Source organism: Meles meles, chromosome 20 (genome assembly GCF_922984935.1).
Source record: "Meles meles chromosome 20, mMelMel3.1 paternal haplotype, whole genome shotgun sequence".
Classification (NCBI taxonomy): domain Eukaryota; kingdom Metazoa; phylum Chordata; class Mammalia; order Carnivora; family Mustelidae; genus Meles; species Meles meles.
In genome coordinates this window covers 46,875,482-46,891,649 of record NC_060085.1, presented here as the reverse complement: position 1 = coordinate 46,891,649, position 16,168 = coordinate 46,875,482, and the positions used below count along the sequence as shown (strand labels likewise).

The following is a 16,168-nucleotide window of genomic DNA, read 5'->3' as shown; positions in this document are numbered from 1 at the left end:
CTTATTTTTATCACAAGGCTCTGTTTCTGACTTAAGAGTTCAGAGAGAAGGAGCTGATCCCAATGCATGTGGGGGCAGGTGGGGAAGGCAGAGAAAGCATGCCCACTGGAGTCCTACAGAGATTTTAGGCCAAGATAATTCTACAGCTCTGGAGGGTGATTCTAAAACTCATCTTTAAAGAAATATTTTCCCTCCAGCTAATCCGTTATGAATAAATAATAATAATAATAATAATAATAACAATAAAGTCTTTCTGCAACCAGGGTAAGGGTGAAAGGATGGTGGTGAAGAAAGAAAGTTGTAGTTAGAATGCATCAGAAACAGTTAAATTCCCCTTTTCAATGACTAGTGAAGCAGAAAGTATGGTTTTCCTAGCAAAGTGCTAGAGATACAAAGTATTTTTCTTCCCCCATTATAAAAATAGGAATGAAGAAAAGAAAATGCTTTGGAAGATGAAAGCAAAGATGGAAAGCAAAAAACAGGTGAAGAGTTGATTGTGGTGTTTTCAGCAAATGAATGAATGAATGAATGAACGAATGAGTAGAAAACCACATGAGAGAAAATAATGGACTTTGGTCGTGTTTGTTTGCTAAAGAATGGAGATGATTCCTTTTTGCTAAACTAAACCCACAGCCAAATTAGAAAAATTGATATTCAAACATTGCATGTTTTTATATTCATGGCATCAGTTCAATTTGTCATTAATTAAACAGGCAAATTTGAGAATGCCTGTTTTAAGTAGTACCTCAAAAAATGACCTTGTAAAATCAGGTTGAGATACATTATATGTCCTGAGGGCAGCAGGAAGCTAAAGGGAAAATATGAAATTAGAAAATGTCCTGTAATTGTCACTTCACTGGTAAAGGTGATATAACTTCCATTATCAGTCAGGAACTGCTTTGATGCCTAATTTCACTGACTGTCTAACTTAGCAAATTGAATTAAGCACAAATGAAGAAATATTTGTCTAGGGAAAAAAGTACCATGCCATTTTGCTTTCTGTCAACTGAAAACCAACCCAATTAGCACAGACAAGGAAAAATAAGCTCAAAATATTTTATTGGAGGAGTAAAAGTTTAAAGGGATTGTTTCTCCCAAACTGACCTAGCAAAAGTTAGTTGACAAAAACACTTGAGTTCCTAATGCTAGCTATATCCAGAATTGATAAGTGGTTGTTTTCCTTCATTTATTCCACTAATATTTGAGTGATGATAATGTGCCAGGTCCAGATCATTGCTTTATAGGATAAACAATGCCTCCTCTTTCCTCCCTGCTCTAAGCCTGATGCTTCAGTGTCTCTCCCCTTTCATTGTTTGCATAATTACCAGGAGTTTGCTAGATGGTGTCCTACTCCGTAGATATTTGAAGACAAGAATCACCCAACAGGAAACTTCTCCAAGGTTGTATCCAAAGCAACATCAATTCTCTGTTTCCTACATGTACTTGGTAATAACAATGTAGAAGCTTTTCTGACCCTCCGGTTCTGCCCTGGTGCTGAATTTTGTCCTGAGTAAGTGAGAACTTGAGGATAGAGCCTTTTTGAAGCAAGAGTGCTAGCAGCTGTTGAGAACTGTGAGAGATGAGCTCTGTATGGGAGTCTAGAAGACTGCAGGACCCCGAGCAATAGATGGGAGTGCAGAGTTCTGCTCAATGAGCAGGAGAGTCTAACCAGGGCAAGTTACCATTCTTCTCTGGGTACAGGTTTTTCTACAGAAATGAGGGATATGGGAAAAGATGCTTCTAGCTCAAATACTTGTTTTTCTGCTGTGGCTCATTTGCTTCAGCCCATGAAAAAAAATTTCCCCTTTAGAAATGGGAAAAACGATCTTTTTCTCTAAATGATTCATGAAACGAGGAATTTTACAAAGAAAGAAATCCTTTCTGCTAGCCTCACCTGCGTGTCCTTTCTGCTCCCTTCTTCCTTTTGCTCAGCTGCCACCTGCTAGCTGCAGGACCTCACCTGCAGTCCCTTTCTACAATCTTATCGTTCCTGGTATGCCCGGCGTATCCCTGGTGGCAGGTGCCATCTGGAGCAGCTTTTCTTTATTTCTCTGTATTATTAATCTGCATTTTCAAATGGTTCCTTTTTCCTCTAAGTATATCTTCATCTCCCTCCACCTCCCCCAACACACATACTTTGTGGAACTGACCTTGTACCCAAATCTAGCTTTTTTTTTCTGTCCAAAATTTCACACATGCATTTTCTAGTAAGCACTTATTCTGCCAAACTGTGTCTCTATATTTTTTGGCTGAAAAATGTCAAATGTACAGAAGTTGTTCTGTTTTCTATTCATTTACTTGTCTCCGCAGATATTTTCACATGGATATATGGGCTAATAAGACTCTAAGCAAATAGAATGCCATTTAAAAAGGAATAACATGTAATATATTGTGGAATACCGCCTAACTGAATGTTTTAGACTTTGATGGAGCGTGTGGATACTACTAAAAAAAAAATCAGAATTTTAACAAAACTCTTACAGAAATGGAATATGACATATCTATCTCTTTATCAATGTGTCTGTTTCTATTTTCTAACCACATTTAGTGATGCTTGGGATACAGTAATATGTCTTTTTGTTCATAAGGGTGTTTCCCTCCATTAGGTCTCATCAGTAATATTTAAAATATAGAAATCCTTTTAATTAAAGTATGTTCACTAAAATAGATATTTCTTCCCTTAGAAAAAGAATTCAAAAGTTTTGGGGACCTAGTTTTAAAAGCATCATGCTTTACTTGATTTATTTTGGTGGTTGTTTAAGGGATGTGAAATATATCACCACTGCAACTAGCAAGAACTATAAATGATACATTATTGCAAGTGTTCTAAAAAATCAGAACAAAACTAATTTATTATAGTTCTGTCTTCATTATACACCACATGTTGGTGAGTTAAACACAACAAAATTATCTTTTCTTTTAAAAGTGTCTACTAAAGATAAAAAGAATAAGGTAACAATTAACATGTAGTTTGTTACATTAAAAAATCTGATATACATATTTCTATTGCCTGTTAGCTTATTCTAAGCCTCTTTAACTATTACAAAAAAAGAAATCATTGTTCAAAGGCAAACATTCAATTCAGTTGATACAACATTACAGTACAGTCAACTAACATCATTCAACGAAGGTAACAAGTCTAGCCTTGGCTTCTTGAGTTAAAAGTCTGTAGACCAGATTGCTACAAAAGGTTCAATGCTGCTTCACACTGTGTGTTAGCTTTTTGGAGGACATGGTACTTTCTACTGATGGCTTCAGAAGAAGGGGTCATGCTATTGGTAAAAGCACAGGGGAACCCCAACCTGTCATTAATCATTTTATTGAGCATTGTAGTTAGAACAGCATTATTGAGTTTAGCACAACAACTAAAACAAAATAATAATAATAATATAATAATAATCATAATCATAATAATGATAAGAATAAAAACCAAACACAAACTGGAAGCCTAGAGATGCTGCCAGCCGTGTCAAACCCTTGCGATACGCTATACTAAAAAAATCTGAAATATCCACCCGTCCTCTCCACTCTGCCACAAACTAGCAAAGTCAAAATACAAAAGTCTTCAACTTGTTACTTTTGCAGAATAAAGCAAAAACGTCTTTGTGCTCCTTACTACCAGAAGCAAAATGTCCACTGAGTTACCACATGTAATAGCTTCTGGATGTGTCAACCTGGGTTGGCTTGGTGTCTGCAGAACCATCTTTGTCTTTCTCACTGTCACCTTCCCAGAGGTTAATGAGTGGTGGGTACAGCTCATTTAGTGGGATTGAAGAAGTTTTTTGCATATACTTTTTTAATGAATGGTGGTAGTTTTTCCTCTTAAACCTTTTGGCAATGTACACAGCAATGGATGCGAGGCTAATGACGGCAAACATGGACCCCATTACTGCAGCAAGGGCCGTACTTGTTTCTTGGTCGGAAATGTCCAGTGCAAAGGCGGCATTTTTAGTTGTGACATTGACACACGACTTTTGAGTCTGCTGATGAATATTGGACACTGTGAGACACACTTCATAATCTGTGGAAGGCTGCAGATGTGTTAGGTTGTACTCATGAACATCTACTGGGACCCTGGCGGTGTATGTTATGTGAGGATTGTCAATCTTCATGGTGGCAGAGGACCATTTTAAGTTTGATGTCATGACATTGGAATTAACTTTCCAGGACACTAAAATGGAATGAGATTCTGTCTGCTTGACATATATTTTCAGCACCTGGGTACCATCCAGAAGGGTTCCATTAACCTTAATTGTTACCACACGTGTGTCGGCCCCCTCCACATTCTGGGCAACGCAGGTGTATCTTCCTGAGTCTTCAATTTGTATGTTAGATATTTCTAAAGTACCTTCACTACTTAGCTTGTATTTATCTGAAAGTGTATCCACAGTTATCTTATTTCCAAGAGGAGTGACCCAGTAAATTTCAGGTTCTGGCTCAGCCATGGCCCGACAGTCTAGGAAAACTGTTGTGCCAATATCCATGTTTAAGTGATTTGGGAATGTGTCATGAGATATCATTGGGAGGCACTGTTCACTTGAATCCTGGATTAAAACTTCCTTCACCTGCTGCCCTCTATATTCAGGTGGCATGGCACAGAACATGGACAAAGGCTCCATGAATCGGATGTTGGTCTTGTTGGAATTAATCCAGTGGATGACACAATCACATCTCAGAGGATTGCTGTGGATACTAATCTCACGAAGATTGGGAAGGGATTCTACTGTCTTTTGGTAAACAGCATTCAAGGCATTGTTGTTCAGCATCAAGCTTTCTAGGGCAGGAACACTTCGAAAAGCCAAGCGGTGAATATAAGATAATTTGGGGTTATTGGTGGCTTCTAACTTTGTGAGTTCAGGCAAGTTATCAAGGGCATAGCGATCCACAGAAACAAGTTCCCCCATGTTGTTGATTCCAAGTTCTTTCAGTCGAAGCATATTTTTGAAATCCCCTTCTTGGATTTTGTGAATGGGGTTTTTGTTGAGGTCTAAGAATTTTAAATTTGGAACTTTTTGCAGAGCAAGCTGAGGAACCTTGACCAGTTTGTTATCATAAAAAGACAGACTTTCAAGGCTATCCAAGCCCACCAAGGCATTTCCAGGGATATCAGTGAGATACATTCCTGCCAAAACCAGGCTTCTCAAATTTGAGAGGGGTTTAAAGTTCATATCTAGAATTCCAATCACAGGGTTTTCCCCAATCATGAGTATTTCCAGGTTGGGTGTTGAATCAAACCAGCGGCTATCGATAACTTTCAATTTATTAGAGTTCAAGTGAAGCCTTAAAAGATTTTTTAAGCCTGAAAAAGCATTAGCAGAAATAGTGCTAATCTGGTTATGGTTGATATAGAGTTCTTGAAGGTTGCTGAGGTCTTGCAGACAGTAATCAGTCATTTCTGTAATTTGATTTTCCTCCAAATGTAGAGTAGTGAGCTGGGTTAGGTTTGTCAGCCCTACCTCCTTAATATTTGTAAAGTTGTTTTGGGAGAAATCTAGCTCAGTCAAGTTGAAAAGCTGCTGGAGCTCATCCACGGTCTTTGCGATGTTATTGCTCTGTAAGAGAAGCACTTGGGTATCACTGGAAAGGTTGCTGGGAATCCTTGTTAAGCGGAGATCATTGCAATCAACAGTAGTAGCTTCTCTATATGTTGACTGCGGGGTGAACCAGGGCCTAATTTCACATACACAAAGTTGTGGACACTCACTATTTTGTAGGGAAGACCCAGTTAATGAAGTCATTAGCAAGCCCAGCACCAACTGGCAAGCTGCTAAAACAAAGCTCATCCTAGCCATGCTGGCTTGCCAAGTAAGCTCCCGACACCCCTATGTTTTAACAAAAGGCGAACACTAGATAGTGTGGTATGTAGGACAGCAAGCAGAAAATGTAAACATTCAAGCAAAGTCCTGGTAGAGATGTGTAAAATTCTGGAGTCCGAAGAGATGATTTTCAGGAGTTTTCCAAAGGCAGGAAGCAATCTGGAGTCTTTTAACTGCTTCTCTCAATTCCAGGCATGCCCACAGCTCTGTGGTATGTTACTTCAGCCAAATCAAAGACTGGAGATGTGCCTGAAAATTAGATTAGGGCAGATGTTATGTTTTTTTCATATACTTTCTATATTATAGATTTCCTTTTGTCTACTAAAAAGGCATAATCACAAATCTATTAACAGAATGTTCAAAGTAACTACACAAACTTTTAAATTACAGTATATTTTCTATATTCCACTTACTGCACTAAAAATAGTTACCACTTTTGCAATTTAATTGGGTAAAATCATCAAATGCACACACATAATATGGATACTCAGAAAAACAGATGTCATTTCTTTAAAAACAAGTTTGACTTTAAAAAAATGGAAGGCTCCAAGAAGTCAAAAGATCAAAAGCAAAACATGAAACACAGTTTATAAGAGACTCAAAGTTAATTCTTATTTATATTTTATTTTATTATTTTTTAAAAAGATGTTATTTATTTATTTGAGAGAGAGAAAGGGAGAGAGAGCACAAGCAGTGAAAAGGGAGAAGCAGGCTGCCCATGGAGAAGGGAGCCTGAGGCAGGACTCAATCCCAGGAGTCTGGGATCATGATCTGAGCTGAAGGCAGATGCTTAACCAGCTGAGCCACACAGGCACCCCTAGTTATTTATATTTTAAATAGTAACTGTTTTTATTTCTTTTCAGCAGTTCTTTTTCCGAATTCCAAAATACAGAATTATATATTCTGTAGACATATTCAGCCAGTGCTTTTCTAGCTCAATTATTCTTATGCAAAAAATTAGTTTAATATAACTACAGAGAGAAAATATCAATTTTTCTTATATTCTAACAATCATAGCTAATCTTGACTGAATAAAACAGTCAAAGGATTTTATTCTCCTATTATCACTGATTTTGATTTTAATGAAAAACACAAACATACTTACACATGTTTAATTTCAATAATCTCATGGGAATCTCACTGGCCACTTAGTAGCTATAAAGCATGGATAAATTGGATATGTTCTTTTTTGGGGATATGTTCTTTTGGGTTCTTTATTATAAAGCCTCAGCTTCTTCAACTATAGAAGATAGGGTTGATTCTTAAGGGAATTAAAGGAATCTATATAAGGCTCACAAAAGTTAATTATATTTATTGTCATCCTTCCCCCTCCCCCCCAACCCCCAACCTGGGGGGGCAGAGAGAGAAGGACAGAGAGAAAATCTTTTTTTTTTTTTTTTTAAAGATTTTATTTATTTATTTGAAAGACAGAAATTACAAGTAGGCGGAGAGGCAGGCAGAGAGAGAGAGGAGGAAGCAGGCTCCCTGCTGAGCAGAGAGCCCAATGTGGGGCTCGATCCCAGGACCCTGGGATCATGACCTGAGCTGAAGGCAGAGGCTTTAACCCACTGAGCCACCCAGGCGCCCCGACAGAGAGAAAATCTTAAGCAGGCTCCATACCCAGTGTGAGAACCTGATGTGAGGCTCATGACCTGAGCTGAAATCAAGAGTCAGACACTCAACTGAGTAAACCACCCAGGCATCTCTTTTGTCATCTTATTATATCTCTCATCCATATTAGTTTTAGCTAAATAGTGGTTATTAGAGAACAAGTAAATGAAGGAAAACTGGGGCATTTATAGTCATTGTCTATTGGTTTTAATAAGGTCTTTTGAGGTCAAATATGTATTGCTTATCTGCTTATAAAGACAGTATTAGCAGTTAACAGTTCTAGTTCCCTGGATCCCAATCATGTTTAAAAAGCCACTGTTGGGGGCAGGGGGAAGGGGGGCAGAGAAGCCACCATGGATTCACTGTCTATCTTGCTTTCTAAAAACTAGGCCTGTTGCTTGCTAAACTATGAAAAGTAGAGCTATGTTTTTCATTTCTCTTTCTGTAATGAACTTCAGCTTTGAGTACTGAAGGACCTCCAGTTAGTGTTTTCTTTACCCTCATAAAATTACTGTAAAGATTCAATAAAACAGAGCATATAATGCACCTGAAATCTCGTATCCAACACAAAGCAAGCTTTCAATTCATATTTGCTGCTATTACTTTGTACTATGCAAAACATAGTCATCCTTGTGATTGACCAAGAAGCAAGCTAATACAACTAGCCAGACCTAAAAGTTCTATTTATTATATTTTAGTAGAAAGAAAGAAAAGTCCTACATTTCTTTTTTTTTTTTTAAGGTTCTGTTTACTTTTATTTTTCATACCAGCCTAATAGATTTGATTATCTATTTCAAAGCCATGACAGATTCAAAACAATGGATGAGAGGGGAAGAAATGGAGTACTTCAGATACACATTAACTGTAATCAAAATTTACCATTGAGAGGAATATGTTGAATTATACAAGCCATCAGATGAATGAACTAAAATTTTCTATTAGTCTTGGATTATACAAGAGAAACAATTCTATTATCTACTCCATTGTAGAAATAATAGAAAACTGACACCCATCAAAATGAACCACTTTCATAAATGTAATGTTAAATTATTCTCAATAAATTCTTAAAGTAAGGTTCTATACAATGAAAGGTGGAGATCTGGGCAAGAACAACAAAAAAATAGGCACATTTTATTCTACATAAACAAAGGTAGGTTATTTAGAATAGACATGGCCAAAGGTCTTCATTTTGTTACCTAATCAATGCAATGCCTTTTTTTAAACAATGTGTTTCGTTGTTAGCTAATGCCCCAAGATGTAGATTAAACCTTTGGCTATATATTCACCACTGAAGATGTTGAAACTAATCAAGTTGATCAAAAGACTTAACTGAACCTCTGGGATCCCATATTTAATCAGTCATTGATTATTTTTAATACTCTAAAATGATTCGAAGCATTACACCCAACCTGTATGAAAAACTATAATTTATGCACAGATTTCCTGATTAATAAATGTCAATATGAAGAGAGTAACACTTCACTATGTTATTACAAGTGAGAAGAAAACAATATATTATTGTCTCCCTCACAAAAGGATTGGGATGAACACCTCTGTGCTCCACCTCAAGTCCTACATTTCTGATGTTGTTATATAAAACACGCAAACCAAGCTACTGGTCGAACAAGATGGTATTGAAAAAAAAAATCAGCCATCTAGATTTGGCAGTTGGAGGAAGAAGGAAATGAATATGTTGCATGCTGATGCCAGATACTTGCTATTCTTTGTGGGGAGGAAACACACTGGCATTCTCCTCCACTGAATCTGGTTACTTTACTGTATATGGTAAATATACCTAATTATAGGTAAATATATATATAGGTAAAAATACCTAATATATATAATAAATATATAATATATAAATATTTAAGAAATATAAAAATATAAGGTAAATATACTTAATCTGGTTACTTTACCATACCATATATGTATGTATAAAACTTTTCAACATTATAAAACTACCTGATCCCGACTTTTATCAGGAAATTCCATAAAATAAGTAAATAATAATTTTCCAACTATTACTGCCTCCACAAATTTATTCCACTCTTCTTGTTTCCATTTATAATCCTAAAACACATATAATGACCACAGTAAATTTCCCATTAAGATATCTGCCACATGTTATTGCTTAATTTTAATTCAAAATAGAAAACTAAAAAAATAAATCTACTTCTCATAACTCTGAGATGGAATTTCAACTAATATTTATGTTTTGACTGAATTATGGAAACAGAGCAAAAAGTAAGTATGCATTGAAGTTGTCAATGCATATGTTGCCATTGAAAAATATCTTTTGTGGGGCTATACTTTGGATATTTTCATGAGTAATGCTTCCATTTTGGTTTAAAATATATGATGAGGTAATTAGATTGCAATACTCAAATTTCTGTTTGACATACACACTCCTCTTTTAACAAACAAACCACACAAACTGAGAATGTTACATAGAGAGAAGACATTTTCCTTTCCCAAACCTGCATTTGGCTTCTTTGGGAGTGGAGAATGAACCTTTCTTGACACAAAAGGAGATGTTTTAAGATGTTTCTAGTTGTATGCCATTCTGAATTCTCATTAGCATATTTTCCAGCCCACTTTTTGAATATGACATTATACACAGAACAAAGCTTCATAGAGTGCTTAAACCATTTTGTATGCTTAAAACATAAGGCATGCCTCTGAAGTTATTCACTAACAGTTTTAAAAGTAAATCCAATGTCCCTGATGAATACTGATGCAGAACTCCTCCACAAAATACTAGCAGATTGAATTCAACAGTTTATTAAAAGGTTTATACACCATGACTAACAGTGGATTTATACCTAGAATGCAAGCATGGTTCAATATATGAAAATAATTCAAAGTAATACACCATATTAACAGAATGAATGAAAAAACCCACATCATCATCTTAGTTGATGAAGAAAATACACTTGACAAAATTCAACACACGATAAAAACACTCAGCTGATTAGGCATAAAAGAAAAACCCACATATGAAAAGCCCACAGCTAAAGTCATAATCAGTGATGAAAGAGTAAAAGCTTTTCCTCAATGATCAGGAACAATGTAAGGATGCCCACTCTAGTTACTTCTATTCAACTTAGAACTGGAAGTCCTAGACAGAACAATTAGATAAGAAATAAAGCATCCAAATTGGAAATGAAGAAGCAAAATTCTGTTTGCAGATGGAATGATCTCACATGTAGAAACCTTAAAATGTCACAAAAAACCCTTAACTGTTAAAACTAATAAACAATTTCAACAAAATTGCAAGACACAAAATAAATACATAAAATCAATTGTGTTTTTGTACACTAACAGTGACTAATCCAAAAAGGCAATTAATAATCCAACTTACAATAGCATCGAAAGACTAAAATACTTGAGAATAAATTTAACCAAGCAGGTAAAAGACTTATGCACTGAAAACTACAAAACACTGCTAAAAGAAATAAAATATACAAATATAGGGGCACCTGGGTGGCTCAGTGGGTTAAAGCATCTGCCTTCGGCTCAGGTCATGATCCCGGGGTCCTGCGGGGAGCCTGCTTCCTCCTCTCTCTCTGCCTGCCTCTCTGCCTATCTCTGTCTGTGAAATAAATAAATAAAATCTTAAAAAAAAATACAAATATATAAAAATGTATCCCATGCTCATGAATTGTATTGTTAAAATGCCCATACTATCCAAAGTGATCTACAGATTCATTGCCATCTTTATCAAAAGCTCAATCACAGTTTTTGCAAAAATAGAAAAAAAAAATCTCAGGTGCCTGGGTGGTTCAGTTGGTTAAGTGACCAACTTCGGCTCAGGTCATGATCCTAGAGTCTAGGGATGGAGTCCCTCATCGGGCTCCCTGCTCAGTGGGGAGTCTGCTTCTCCCTCTCTCTCTGCTGCTCTCTCCGTCAAATAAATAAATAAAATCTTAAAAAATATATTGAAATTCATATGGAATCTCAATGGACCCCGAATAGCCAAAACAGTCTTGAAATAGAACAAAGTTGGAGGCCTCACACTTCATGAGTTCAAAACATACAATAAAGCCAACAGTAATTAAGATGGTGGGTTACTGGGGGCACCTGGGTGGCTCAGTGGGTTAAGCCTCTGCTTTCAGCTCAGGTCATGATCTCAGGGTCCTGGGATTGAGCCCCGCATCAGGCTCTCTGCTCAGTGGGAAGCCTGCTTCCCCCCTTCTCTCTCTGCCTGCCTCTCTGCCTCCTTGTGATCTCTCTCTGTCAAATAAATAAATAAATCTTAAAAAAAAAAAAGATGGTGGGTTACTGGCATAAAGACAGGAATATAGACGAATGGAAGAGAGAACACAGAAATAAACTCTCCCATATATGATGAAGGGATCTTTGATGAAAGTGCCAAGACAAAGCGATGAGGAAAGGATAGTCTCTTCAGCAAATGGTGTTGGATATCCACATGGAAGGGAATGAAGTTGGACCCTTTACCCATAACATATACAAAATTTAATGCAAGAAGAATTAAAGACCTAAATATAAGACCTAAAACTGGAAAACTCCTAGGAGAAAACATAGGGAAAAAGCTTCAGAACATTGGATTTGACAATGATTTCTTGGAATATAACACCACAAGCACAGGCAATAAAAGCAAAAATAGCAAATGTGATTAAAGTAAATTTATAAACCTCTGCACATCGGAGGAAACAATCAACAGGCTGAAAAGACAATCTATAAAATAGAAAATATTTGCAAATCTTTATTATTTGATAAGGGACTAATGTCCAAAATACATAAGGAACTCCCATAACTCTATATAACAGCTACAACAACAAAAAACCAAGTAGTATGATTAAAAATTATGCAAAGGATTTAAATAGACAATTCTCCAAAGATATAGGAGAGGACAATAAGCATATGAAAAGATGCTTAACATCACCAATCACAAGGAAATACAAATCAAAACCAGAATGAAATACGACCTCACAATCATAAGGATGACTACCATGGAAAGAAAAGAAAGTAACAAGTGGTGGGAATGTAAAATGTTGCCTCCGCTCTGGTATACAGTATGAGAGTTCTGAAATAAATTTAAAAAGAGAATTACTGTATGATCCAGCAGTCCCACTTCTGGGTGTACATCCAGAAAAATTCAAAGCAAGATCTTGAACAGATGTTTGCACACCAGTGTTCAGTGCAGCACTATTCACAATAGCCAAGAAGTGGGAACAACCACATACGTATAGGTGGATGAATGGAAAAAGAAAGAGCGGCATATACACAAGATGGAATATCATGCAACTTTAAAAAAAGGAAAACTTGTCATATCTACAATGTGGATGAACTTCCAGGACATTATCCTAGATGAAATAAGCCTATCATGAAAGGACAAATACTGTATGATTCCACTTACATGAAGTATCTAAAGTAGTCAGAATTTCAGCAACAGAAAGAATGGTGGTTGCCAAGGGTTGTAGGAAGGGGAGAGGGAATTTGTGCTTAATGGGTATTTAAGTTTTACAAGAAGAAAAAACTTGGGAACTCTGTTGTACAACATTACTGAATTTTATACTTAAAAATGGGAGCTGGTAAGTTTAATGTTGTTTTTTATCATTAAAAAAACATGAATCCATTATAATTCAGTCCAACTTTTATCACTTACATACCAATTGATTAACTTAAATTCTGCAAGTAATAAAAAATGGCTAGGAGATTTTTTTCTGAAAAGTGGAATTGTTTGTTCTAGGACTTACTGGACTAAGTTGGTCAAATGTGAGAAGAAAATGTCCTAACTACGAGAATGATGTTCCATAAACTGGTCTGGCAGTTTAAAGAAACAATCCTTTAAATAAAAACCCATAGCTTTAAAGGCCCAGTGTTGGCAAGGGATGCATTTCAAAGAGGCCTACAAACAATTATATAATTACATTTGATGCTGCCTTTTCCAATAAGATATGTTTAGGACACTCTGCTCTGAATATAAAATCCCAAAGGAATAGACTGCATGGTCATCATCATCAGTAATTTGGCACTGATCCCCATTTTCCCCATAGAATCATAGGAGATGGGATGTCATTTTAACAACATCACAGTATTTAGTATGACTTGGAGTTGGATCCTTCCACATTAAGTTCTTATGAAGTTGGGCAAAAGAAATAAGCAATCACAATAACATGATGATCAAGTTAATTCTAGTTATATTAAAACCCAGATAGCTCTCAGTTTGTAGAAAGAATTCTGTCTTTCTGTGGGGGGAATCAAGTGATCTGTATTCAGATTCTGACTTCTTCACTTATACCTTATATAAACTATGGAAATTCTGTCTCAGTTTCTGTGCCTAAATTAAGGCTAATTATACATACTTCATATATGAAAATTATGATAACTAAAGAGCCTGGGAAAGAGTCCAGCAGAGAGTGAGCCCTCAGATACTTATGTGAATCTCTGGAACCTCATCAAGTTTGCTATTAAATTTCATTTTCACCCTGCAGGAGTATTGGGAGGTAATGAATAAGCAAATCTCTTTAAGACCTTTGGGCATGACGTGTGTTTGGAAAAAAGTCATGGTTATTTTTTTACCATTTCCATTTTATTTTCAACCAGTACTATTGGAATTAAGTGTTAGAAATCCAGAGACCAAATATGGCACTGTGCTAAATTAAAACCCTATGCAGGCAAGCAAACTATGGAATACGGTTAGTAGTTATAGGAATATAGGAAAACCTAACCTGGAATTAGCATCCTTTCATAAACCCAGTAGTCATAGCAGTGAAGAACTAAATGAAGAAGAATGCCTTCTTAGGACATGTGCTTTTAAGCATACTGTTTTTGGTGGCCAAATTCACACTATGTACAGGTTTTGGAAAATCAGGTTTTTAGCTTCATTGGTCCCCAAATAGATCCAGAGCTAATGCAGCATTCAAATTTGCTTATGTTCTTTTAGGGGGCTTAATAATGGGGACACTGGGATTTTTGTTCAGTGAAGCTTTCCTTCTGGTTAAAAAAATGCAATGTCTCAATGCAAATTCTCCCTGTAGCTGCTCTGTTGTGGGGGATGGGAGCATGGTGGAGCCAGGCTGCATTCATTGGATTGACCTCACAGACAGAATTTCCTGGGCTGAAGGCCACCATGACTTCTGCTGCAGGAACAAGTGGCTTGATTGTTAGGTTCAAAAGGCTATACGTTTTATTACTATTATTTTTTTAAAATTTTAAAAAATATTTTACTTATTTATTTGAGAGACAGAGTGAGAGAGAGCACGAGTGGGGAGGTCAGAGGGAGAAGTAGACTGCCATGGAGCTGGGAGCCTGATGCAGGACTCCATCCCCGGCGAGCTGAAGGCAGAGCTGCTTAACCAGCCGAGCCACCCAGGCACTCCTTGTTTTGTTTTTAAAGATTTAATTTATTTGAGAGAGAGGGAACACAAGTGCAGCGGTGGGGGGCAGAAAAGGGCAGAGGGAGAGAGAATCTCAAGCAGATTCCGCTCTAAGCACAAAGCCCAAGGTGAGCTTCAGTGCCGGGCTCGATGCAGGGCTCCTTTTCATGACCCTGAGACCATGAACCTAGCCAAAACTAAGAGTTGGTGAGATCGTGACCTGAGCCAAAAGCAAGAGTCAGTGCTCAACTGACTGAGCCACCCAGGTACCTGGCTGTAAGCTTTTGTAAATAGGAGTTTAGAGTGTGACTTCTGGAAAGACAAACCTGGCTTCAAATTCAGTTCTGTGACCTTGGCCAAGTTACTGAAGCTTTCTTTTGGAGTCTCAGTTAATTTTTCTTTAGAAAATGGAGATCAGGAGCGCCTAGGTGGCTCAGTGGGTTAAGCCTCTGCCTTCAGCTCAGGTCATGATCTCAGGGTCCTGGGATCGAGCCCTGCATCGGGCTCTCTGCTCACTCTCTCTGTCTGCCTCTCTGCCTACTTGTGATCTCTGTCTGTCAAATAAATAAATAAATCTTAAAAAAAAAAAAAAAAAGAAAGAAAGAAAAGGAGATCGTAAAACCTACTTTGCAAAGGTGGTGAGAGAATTAGGATAAGATGTTAAATGTAAAGGTTTTGGCAGAGGCCTGGCACATAGCAAGTCCCCAGTAGACGTTAGGTATTATTATTTACAAGCTTGTTGTCTCATTGGATCTAGTCTTTTTAATGGGTATTGAGTATGAAAGGAGGAAGTAGGAGTTTGAAATCAGCTAGAGGGTACCTTTTGTGGTATTAGCAACTATAAATTCTGAAAAAAGCCTGGCCAGAGGCCTTCTAACAACGCAGATGGCTAGTGTAGGTAGAACCAGAAAGAGATCACAGCAAAGTCTTTCTGGAGGGTGTATTTTATTTTCCTTGGGAAGGAACTAAGATCTTGCAAGTACACTGCAAAAACTGAATCTGCATGGGCTAATTTATTATTATTATTATTATTTTAAAATTATCTCTTCACCCAGCATGCGGCTCAAACTCTTGACCTCGAGATCAAGAATCACATGCTCTACTGACTGAGCCAGCCAGGCGCCCCTGCAGGGATTATTTTTTAAGGACATTAGTTTCTTGGACTTTTCGTCTGGTTCCTGGCCCTTTCTGAAGCTTAGATTCCTTTCTTCAACCATTTCCCCAAATTATGTTCCTTGTTCACACATTATCCAAAGCAAAACACCCTGTAGTGTGTGTTAGTGATCACAGATGGAGGGTTCGTATGGGAGGAAGAGCTATAATAGTCTCCATAACGCATTAAGGAAACAATAAAGTCTATCCCCTTGCAAGGACATAATAGAGCTTGCTGAGGCTCTT

The 16,168-nt window shown here is 37.1% G+C and overlaps 1 protein-coding gene across 1 annotated transcript in view; it reads right to left on the bottom strand.

Annotated features, from left to right (window-relative positions):
• Positions 1-1,080: 1,080 nt before the first annotated feature.
• LRRN1 (leucine rich repeat neuronal 1) overlaps positions 1,081-16,168 on the bottom strand; it is a 41,291-nt gene continuing 26,203 nt past the window's right edge. The window contains exon 2 of the mRNA XM_045989619.1: positions 1,081-6,065. Within this exon, the coding sequence (XP_045845575.1) occupies positions 3,642-5,792 (2,151 nt within the window). The 5' untranslated portion in view covers positions 5,793-6,065 and the 3' untranslated portion in view covers positions 1,081-3,641. The remainder of the gene's footprint in view (positions 6,066-16,168) is intronic.